Source organism: Citrus clementina, unplaced genomic scaffold (genome assembly GCF_000493195.1).
Source record: "Citrus clementina cultivar Clemenules unplaced genomic scaffold, Citrus_clementina_v1.0 scaffold_5, whole genome shotgun sequence".
Taxonomy (NCBI): domain Eukaryota; kingdom Viridiplantae; phylum Streptophyta; class Magnoliopsida; order Sapindales; family Rutaceae; genus Citrus; species Citrus x clementina.
In genome coordinates, this window is record NW_006262201.1 from 3,882,955 (window position 1) to 3,893,575 (window position 10,621).

The 10,621-nt window shown below is 36.3% G+C and overlaps 1 protein-coding gene across 1 annotated transcript; it reads right to left on the reverse strand.

Annotated features, from left to right (window-relative positions):
- Positions 1-2,275: 2,275 nt before the first annotated feature.
- Positions 2,276-3,193, reverse strand: LOC18041655 (zinc finger MYM-type protein 1). Its single transcript, XM_006431502.2, has one exon. The coding sequence runs from the start codon at positions 3,191-3,193 to the stop codon at positions 2,276-2,278; it is 918 nt and encodes a 305-aa protein (XP_006431565.2).
- Positions 3,194-10,621: the final 7,428 nt, after the last annotated feature.

A 10,621-nucleotide genomic window follows, 5' to 3' on the forward strand; every position in this document is an offset into this window, starting at 1 on the left:
AATTATTAATAATTATTGCTAATAATATATTAATATATGAATTAACAGTAACACTTATATTAATTAATTAATAATATTTGAACTAATTATAATAATTATATTAATAATTATTACAGTAGTATACTAATTAATTATAAAAATAGTAATATATTAATTATTGTGATTATTTATCAAAAATTATAATTACGAATAATTATTGTTAATAATATTATTATATTAGTTAATTAATAATTATATTAATTAATAATAATATATGAACTAATTGTAATCATAATATATTAATTATTGTGACTATTTATTCAAAAACTATCATTATTAATAATTATTGTTAATGTTATATTAATTTATTAATTAATTATAATATATTAATTAATTATAAATGAGAACAATATGGGTATTTTTAATTTTTGAGAGGATAAAATAATTATTCTTGAAAATAAGAGACTCATTCTCACCTTCCCTTGGAAACGAGTCTCCCATTCTTTATTCTTAACTTCAATATGGAAGAAACTAATGGATCAAACTAAGAAGCAAATGATCAAACCAACGTCTGCAAGTAAGAAAATAAATACTCTAATTAGTTATTATTTAGAATTGATTTATTGATACTATGATGTTACAAATTTCCATTGATGGATTCCGTTTTGATTCATTATTTATAATGAAAATTAAAGCTTAAAGTCTTGAACATTGCGTAGTCTTGTTTTGCTTTACTTAGAGGAAACTAGAAGTACGAATGTTGACGATAATTAAAGTGGCATTTATTTTTTGTTTGAAATTTGAATAAATTTGAATGAGTTGAAATTTTGAATAGAGGTGGATGTTTGAATCTAAATGATATATTTATTTTTTTAATCTAAATCACTTAAAATAAATATTAAATTATTTTTTTAACTTAAAAAATTTAAAAACTAGTTGATGCAAAGTAAGAATCCATATTATAACAAGATTAGTTTCTAAGGCAAAACTATGTTGCAATAGTGGTACGATATTATTGTTGCTTTCAGTCATTGGATCTATAGTTGTACAATTGTATTAGTAAGATTCAATGACTGAAAGCAACAGTGGTACCGTACCACTGTTGCAACATAACTGGACCCTAGTTTCCATATTAACTAAGATTTAGGACTTTTAATTTACTTTCTAATTTAGAATTTTAATTTCCTTTCCAATTTAGATTTTTTTCTTTTATTTCATGATTTAAGATAATTGCTACTAATATAAACAACTCCCTCTTTGAAGGCATGCTCAAGTTTAATAGTTATTTCAATTTCTAAATCTCTATGTGAGTATTTAAGTTTAATTAATTCTCAGTATTTTACGGAATCAACGAATTTTAACATCTAAATTTACAATATTTTTTTAAATTAATGTGAATTTATCGTATTCTTTATTCTGATATTCTCTATAATCAAGGAAATATTACGAACTTTAAACTTCGATTGTATCAACTTAGTATCCGAAACAAAACTATTGTATTACCAATCTAATTGCATCTACCACCGAACATTTTCTTTTCCACTTTTTATTTTTTTTTTCTGTTTAGCTTTATTAAAAAAGTAAAAAAAAAAAAAAAGTCAGCGACCCGAAGGCCGCTGCAGTAGCCGCCGTCCACAGCGGTCGGCATTCGTTCCCGTCGCTCTTTTGACAATCAGCCACCGCCACCACGCTCAGAGGAAGCCGCCCATCAAGTCCCAAGCAAGGAACACTGCCGATTAGCCATAGATCGCCGGAAAAATAACAGAAACAGCCGCACCAACCGCTGCCATCGTTCGCCGGGTTCAATCGCGCGTTGGCCAGCACCACCAACATCGATCCAGTCCTCTCCATCAGCTCAACCTTTCTCATCACTCCTCGCCGCAGATCGACGAACCGGTCGCCAGAATCAAAGCCCACAAAACCACCACATCTTTGTTCAATTTCCGGCCAAAGCACCACCTTTCTTGGCAAACCACCACCACTATCATACTCAACGACCAGAAATCTTCGAAATCCACTAATCTTTCCTCGATTTCCGACCACCGTCACCGGAAACCTAAACTTTAACTTAATTAGCAGTTTTTCCTAGAACTTTGTTCAATTTTCAGTTTAGCCCCAGACACTTTTTAAGCCAAAGTGAGAAAATGCCGCCAAGAAAAGCCTGTGAGCATGGCCGTCATGGACAGGGGCGGAGACAGCATATTGATTGACTGGGGGCTTACTCAACGACGATAAAAAAAATTTAAAAAGTAATAAATATATAAATTTGAAAGATTTATCATACTTCAATATATGTTTACAATTGTCCTTTACGAGTTTTCATACATTGATAACGTTGCATTACAACTTCATTATCAATATTATTAAATAAATCTTTTTCTATGTAAACAACTAAATTATCATTCATCCATTGCTCTCCCATTCGGTTTCGTAACCGATTCTTCAAAATGTTCATGGCTGAAAATGCTCTCTCTACACTCGCAGTGGCAACAGGTAAAGTCAATGCCAATGTTATTAACAAGTAAACTAATGGATATACATTATGTCTCTTAGTCTCGACCATCCGCTTTGCAAGATCACCAATATCCTTTAATTCTGAAAACTCACCACTAGTGCGCATATCCAAAATATATGTATCAAGTTGAATCCCAAGTGCCATGATATCAATTGTAGAGAACTCATTTGGATACAATTGGGCTAGCCGTAATAGCTTCTGCTTGTTGAAAGCTGAAAATAAATCATTTGGAGATAAACATGCTAAGCAAAGAAGCAACTCAGTGTTTGTCTCATTAAAACGAGAATTAAGCTCTTGAAGTTGCATATCTAAGACTGCATAATACAATTCAACACGATAGCGATGCAAATTTGTGATCTCTTGAGCTTTACGTCGTGATCGCCCTCTATCCACAAACATATCATCCATATTAGGCACGTCAATATCATGCTTCGCACAAAAAAAAGTAACTTCATCAATCAAAGAATTCCATCCACTTTGTCTCATTGTTTGAAGTTGTAGTTTACATAACCTAACCAAGTTCATAGCATTCACAATATCTTGATCTTTCCTCTGTAATGCTTGTGATAACTCATCTGTAGCCCCTAAAATATTCCTCATCAAATGTAAACAGAACACAAAATTAAATGACAACATCAACTCTAGTAAATTCTTTGCTTCTCCTCTTTGCCCAGATTTTGGTCCATCATCAATAATCATTTCCAATACACTAATTACTGCTGAAAACATGTTAATAATGCTCAATAATGTATTATAATGTGAACCCCAACGTGTATCACCACAACGTTTTAGAGTAGTCTCTTGGTTTAAGCCTTGCCCACTCGAGAGATCTCCAAGATTAAGTGCTTTAACAACTTCCTCAGCATGTTTCTCTCTAAGAGCATCACAACGTTTAGACGAGGCTCCAACAACATTCACCACATTGGCAATTATAGCCAATGTGGTAAGAAATTGGATGTCGTAACCCAGGATCCATAGGAAGATTCAATAAATTCACCTCCACATCATTTTCTCTTATAGTTCTAGCATCATCATTTTTTTGTTTTTTACCACAATCATCATCTTTTCTTTGAACCACTCTTGTCTTTTTGTTTTGAAGCATCATCATTTTTTTCTAAAAGTGGTGGCTCCTTTCTTTTGTAAAACCTTTCCATACCTATTTCAAAATATAAATAAAGATTATGAATATTGGGTACTTTACTGAGGCTAGTAGCACTTTGAGCATATTTCCCTATTATATAATTATATTAATGCTATAAATTAACAAACGGTACAAGACATTAGAACTAGACAAGCGAATGCTTAATTGCAATTGTTATTTTCTTAATTAATAATATGTGTTCTTTTTCATGGAATCTACACTCAATCACATTATATTTTTCAAATATACCAATAGGCAATAGCCCGATGATACACTAACTAATGGGGAAGAAAAACAGCTACATCAATTCAACAAATAATTATATATGATTTATAAACAATAAAATAAAAAGCAAATAAAGTGTTAACTTGTACCTTAATTTTATTGAATGAAGAAACGAGGGGTTGTTTGAAATTTGGAGGAATAAATGAAATCACTTTCCACTTTGCTTTTGGAGATGCCGAAACAAACAAGAAGATGATTTACGCAAATTCCACTGTCAATCTGTCACTACTGTTTTGCTTTTGGAGATGTCGAAATAAGAAGATGATTTAGGGATTTCAGATTTGCGTATTAGTGCGGGCAGTGGAATTGGAGAAGGTAAAGAGTAATAAAATATTATTAATAGGTTTGTAGGCTATTTAAAAATTTGATTAATATTAATATTTGTGGGCTTAATTTTAGTTTGTAAAGCCCATCTCTTTTTATTTGTTTTCAAAACTTAAGAGTATTGAGAATTTAAATATAATTATGTATTAGGGGTTTGACTATAAATTAGTGGGGGCTTAGGAAAAATTTATTAGAAATTTTTGATAAATTAAATTAGTTAGTAAAAGATTTTTTTTTTCAGTGGGGACTTAAGTCCCCACTGGTCCCAAGCTGGATCCGCCACTGGTCATGGAGTAACTTATGACCAAGATTATGCTCCTAGAGATGAAGCCCTGGCTAACATGATAACTAGAATTAATATGTTAGCTGCATTAATGGCACAAATGGTAAGTTCTCGTTGAACGTCATCGTACACCGAAACACGAAGATAAGTCAAGTGAAAGTTTCGTTAATCCATTCTCTGAGCATTGGCATAGATCTGAGTCTATTGATGATAGAAGATGAGAAGTTGGGTTGAGAATTGACATTTCTGAATTTCATGGAAGTGGACAACCTGAAAAACTATTTAATTGGATTAATGCCATTGAGAAAGTTTTGAATATAAGGAAGTTTCTAAAAATAAACTAGTTTCGCTTGCCGTAACTTGATTTCATGGAAGGGCAACAGCTTGGTGGCAACAAACTGAGCTCACAACAATTAAGCAAGGCAAAAATAAGATCCACTTTTGGGAAAACTTGAAAAAGCACTTATGTGGAGCATTCTTACCTCACAATTATACTAAGTTATTATACCAACAACTACAGAATTTGAGGTAAAGTAATCGATCAGTAGATGATTACACCACATAATTCCATTGGTAGGTAGCGTGCAATGACTTGACAGAGATAGAGGAACAACAGGTTTCCCGCTACATTGGAGGCACACGATCCCAGTTTCAAGACCAGTTGAATTTACTTGATTCATTCTCTGTCTTATAAGCACACCAACAGACTTTGCTATTGGAGAAGCAATTTAAATGACGTACTAGCGACTCAAACTTTTGAGGGTCTTTGAAGTGTTCGTGATAATTTAAACTTGACTTCCCAATTCCGAAATTTCACTACTTCAAATCCTCCAAATAAAACTAGTAAATCTAGTGAAATCGGTCAAAGCAGCAAAACCCAATCCTCGTGTTTAGGATTACGCTGTTTTAATTATAAAGAAAGTGGGCACTGAATGACAATGTAAAAAGGGAGGAAAATACAGTAAAGGCTTATTCGTAGGAACTGAGGAAAGTGAAGACTACTAGGAGGAAGAAATTGAAGAATTCGCTGAAGAACCAACTTTTGATATTAGTAGTAGTAAACAATCTGTTGAAGAATATGGTGATAGCAGACCAATGTTGATCATAAATCGTGCATTCTTCGCTCTTAAAGGTCAAGATGTTGAGAAGGAAAGGTCAATGATATCTTACCATTCATTGACGAATATATTGTATTAGTTGTATATTTGTTTAGTTGCCTTTTATATTTAGACTACCTAGAATAGATTAGCATGATTGTAGGAAATCTCTTGTATAAAGCTGCGTCTCTTGATTCAATAAAATTAATTCAAAAAGGCGAATATTATTTTCCTTCTTTACATGGTATCAGAGCAGGGAACGATACCCTAGCTCTCTGCCCTCTTTCTTTTTGCCTTTCTTTTTTCGTTGTTACTCATTATCATGACGGAACAGCAACCTTCGAATGGAGGCAAGCTTGATGCTGCCAATCCATATTTTCTTCATCATTCTGATCATCCAGGAATGGTGCTTGTTTCCAAGCCCCTCAATGGGGATATTATTCGACATGGTGTAGAGCCATGACGATTTCTTTGAATGCCAAATCCAAGTTAGGTTTCATAGACGGGACCACCACAATGCCGTCTGCCACAGCCAAACCAGACGAATGTGCTTCGTGGAAAAAATGCAACGATATGATCCTGTCTTGGATTCTCAATTCACTCACACAAGACCTTGCAGATAGTGTCATTTTTTCGACCACCGCCCAGGAGGTATGGGAAGACCTTCGAGATCGTTTTTCTCAAAGCAATGCTCCTCGTATTTTTCAGATTGAGAGGGACATTGCTTGTCTTGCTCAAGATCAGATGACTGTTGCAGCTTATTACACAAGGCTAAAAAAATTATGGGATGAACTAGGATCTTATAATGACACCGTTTGCTCTTGTGGGGCAGACCATAAGAGACGCAGATTGATGCAATTTCTCATAGGACTCAATAAGTCCTACAGTGCAATCCGAGGGCAGATTTTGTTGATGAATCTGCTACCTGATGTTGCTAAGGCTTACTCTTCCATTGTACAAGAGGAGAAGTAGCGCAGCCTGGGGGCTGCACGTGAGACGATGGAGAACTCAGCCATGATTGTTCGAAGGGCTGAACCGGTAGCTCTGGCTGTTCGACATGAACAAGGTTCTTCTTCTCGTTCCAACCCATCTAATCAAAAACCTTTGTATTGCTCTTATTGTGATCGTGACCATCATGTACGAGAAAAATGCTGGAAGCTGCATGGGTACCCACCAGAACACCCTAAACATGTATCAAACAAGTCTAATCAAGGAAGCACTCATTTCAAGCGCAACAATAACCATCAATCTTCAGCCAACAATGTCAAGGAAAGTCCAGTCATGCAGGAAGTGCCATCGGTGACAAATGGGCTCTCTGACTTGCAAATCCAGCAAATCTTATCTATCATGCAGGGTAAAGGGACAACACAATCCACCAATCCTAAAGCTAATGCTGCTGCCTCAGGTTTGTTACAAAAATTGTTGCGCCTCCATCGATTAATTATCGACAGTGGTGCAACAGACCACATTACTTCATCTCCAACTTTGCTTGTCAACAGCAATAAGAACACTTTTTTGCCACCAGTTGCTATGCCAAGTGGAGAACAGGCTTCGATTACATCCATTGGGAATTTACCTTTGAATTCTGCTATTACTTTACAAAATGTGCTTGGTGTGCCATCTTTTAAGGTGGATTTAATGTCTGTGAGTCGAGTTACCAGAGATCTCAATTGTTCAGTAACCTTTTTCCCTCATTGGTGTATTTTGCAGGACTTGACGACGAGGACGACAATTGGTTTGGGTGAACAACGAGACGGACTTTATTACTTGGTTGCGTTAGCATCAGAAAAACCAAAACCTCAAACTCCATCCGCAGCAGCCACTTCTTGCTGTTCACCCAGTTCTCAGGTCACCTCCTCCACCATTTTGTGGCATCGCCGTTTGGGGCATTTGTCTTCCTCTAGATTAGATTTTATGGCAAAACATTTGTTAAATTTCCCTTTCCAGTCTAATAATGCTTGTGATGTTTGTGCACTTGCAAAACAAAGTCGACTTCCATTTTCTATTAGTTCAATTTCGTCTATTAGACCTTTTGAATTAATTCATTGTGACATTTGGGGTCCCTATAAAATTGCCTCTCTTTCTGGTGCGAAATATTTTTTGACTATTGTGGATGATTATTCTAGATTCACATGGGTGTTTTTTATGCATCACAAAAGTGAAACACAACATTTACTTGTCAATTTTTTTTCATTTGTCCAAACACAATTCCATGTATCTATAGCCAACATTCGGGTTCATAATGGTGGAGAATTCTTCTCTATGCGGGAATTTTTTAAACAAAAAGGGACCACTTACCAACATTCTTGTGTCTATACCCCTCAACAAAATGGGGTTGTAGAGCGCAAGCACCGCCATATTCTTGCTTCCGCTAGAGCTTTTCGTTTTCAAGCCCACCTTCCTTTACATTTTTTGGCAGAATGTGTTTCTACTGCTGTTCATATAATTAATCGTTTGCCCACACCACTCATTTCTCGCCAAACTCCTTTTGAACGACTTTATGGAAAGCTTCCTTCTTATTCTCATATCCGAGTTTTTGGGTGTCTTGCCTATGCTACTAATGTGCACGTCCCCCATAAATTTGCTCCTCGAGCTAAACGATGTCTTTTTCTTGGCTATCCAGTTGGTCAAAAAGCTTACAAGCTCTATGACCTTGACACCCACCAAATGTTCACTAGCCGTGATGTTGTTTTTCATGAAACTATTTTCCCTTATGAGTCTATTCCATCCCCTTCCTTAAATTCAGACCATGTGATTCCTCTTTCTATATCCGCTCATTCCCCACCAGTTCAACAACCCTTACCACCGGAACCAATTTCTCCCATCCAACAACCATTACCACCGAATCCAGTTTCTACTCAGCTATCACCTGCTAGTCCTCCTCCCGAACCCATTTTACGTCGTTCCCAAAGACCTCATCACCCTCCCATGGCTTTACGTGATTATGTCTGTAACCAAGTAACGTCTCCCAACCATTTGCCGCCTTTGTCATCAAGTCTACAAAAAGGTACACGATATCCCCTTTGTAATTTTGTCTCTTATCATCGTTACTCACCACAACATCGCTCTTTTACTGCTGTTGTCAGTCAAGATATTGAGCCTACATCTTATGCCAAAGCAGCTTCCCATTCCCATTGGCAAGAAGCAATGCAATCTGAATTGGCTGCTTTAGAAGCCAACCACACTTGGTCCCTCACTTCTCTTCCTCCTGGTAAGAAGCCTATTGGTTGTCGTTGGGTTTATAAAATCAAACGACACTCGGATGGTACTATTGAGCATTTCAAAGCTCGTTTGGTTGCAAAAGGTTACACACAACTGGAAGGTATAGATTACCATGACACTTTTTCTCCCACTGCTAAAATGATTACTGTTCGTTGTTTATTGGCTTTAGCAGCTGCCCAGAATTGGTCTCTTCACCAATTTGATGTCAACAATGCCTTTCTTCATGGCGATCTCCATGAAGAAATTTATATGTCTCCACCTCCTGGTCTTCGGCGACAGGGGGAGAATCTAGTGTGTCGCCTTCACAAGTCGTTATATGGCTTAAAGCAAGCTTCCCGACAATGGTTTGCCAAGTTCTCTACAGCTATCCAAGCTGCTGGTTTTGTTCAATCCAAAGCCGATTACTCATTATTCACATGTCGGAAAGGCAAATCTTTTACAGCTTTGTTGATATATGTCGATGACATTCTTATTATGGGTAATGACGTCAATGCCATAGTAGCCCTCAAGCAGTTTCTACATAGCCATTTTCGAATTAAAGATTTGGGTGATTTGAAGTATTTTCTGGGTATCGAAGTTTCTCGGTCGAAGAAAGGTATTTCCATCTCGCAACGAAAATATACTTTGGAAATTTTAAAAGATGGTGGATTTTTGGGTGCTAAACCTGTGAACTTTCCCATGGAACAAAACATAAAGCTCTCGGATTTAGGTGAATTGCTTAAAGATCCGTCTCAGTATAGACGACTTGTTGGACGCCTAATTTATTTGACTATTACCCGGCCGGATATCACCTATTCGGTCCATGTGTTAAGCAGATTCATGCATGCACCACGTAGACCACACATGGAAGCTGCCTTGTGTGTACTGCGTTATTTGAAAAATAGTCCAGGGCAAGGTTTGTTTTTCCCTTCTCAGAATGATTTATCTTTGCGAGCTTTTTCTGATTCGGATTGGGCTGGTTGTCCAATATCTCGTAGATCCACTACGGGTTATTGTGTTTTTCTGGGATCTTCTCTTATTTCTTGGCGGACAAAGAGGCAGAAAACCGTATCTCTCTCCTCAGCAGAAGTTGAATATAGAGCCATGACAGGTACATGTTGTGAATTATCCTGGCTACACTCATTATTGAAGGATTTGAGAATATTGCATCCGAAGCCAACATTATTATATTGTGATAACACAGCAGCCTTACATATAGCTGCCAATCCCGTTTTCCATGAAAGAACCAGACATATAGAGATGGATTGCCATTTTATTCGTGACAAAATACAAGATGGTTCAGTTGTAACCAAACATGTTGCCTCAACAGATCAACTTGCAGATGTGTTCACCAAGCCATTGGGAAAGGAAGCTTTCTCAACTATGATACGCAAGTTGGGAGTTCTTGACATTCACTCTCCAACTTGAGGGGGAGTGTTGAGAAGGAAAGGTCAATGATATCTTACCATTCATTGACGAATATATTGTATTAGTTGTTTATTTGTTTAGTTGCCTTTTATATTTAGACTACCTAGAATAGATTAGCATGATTGTAGGAAATCTCTTGTATAAAGCTGCGTCTCCTGATTCAATAAAATTAATTCAAAAAGGCGAATATTATTTTCCTTCTTTACACAAGATAAAAACAAGTGGTTGCAACAAAATATTTTTCAGACTACTTACACAATTGGGGAATAGTATGTCGTATGGTCATAAACTCGAGTAGTTGCGAGAATGTTATTTCAGAAGAAGCTGTAACGAAGTTAAATTTAAAGATAGAACCTCATCAAACTCCA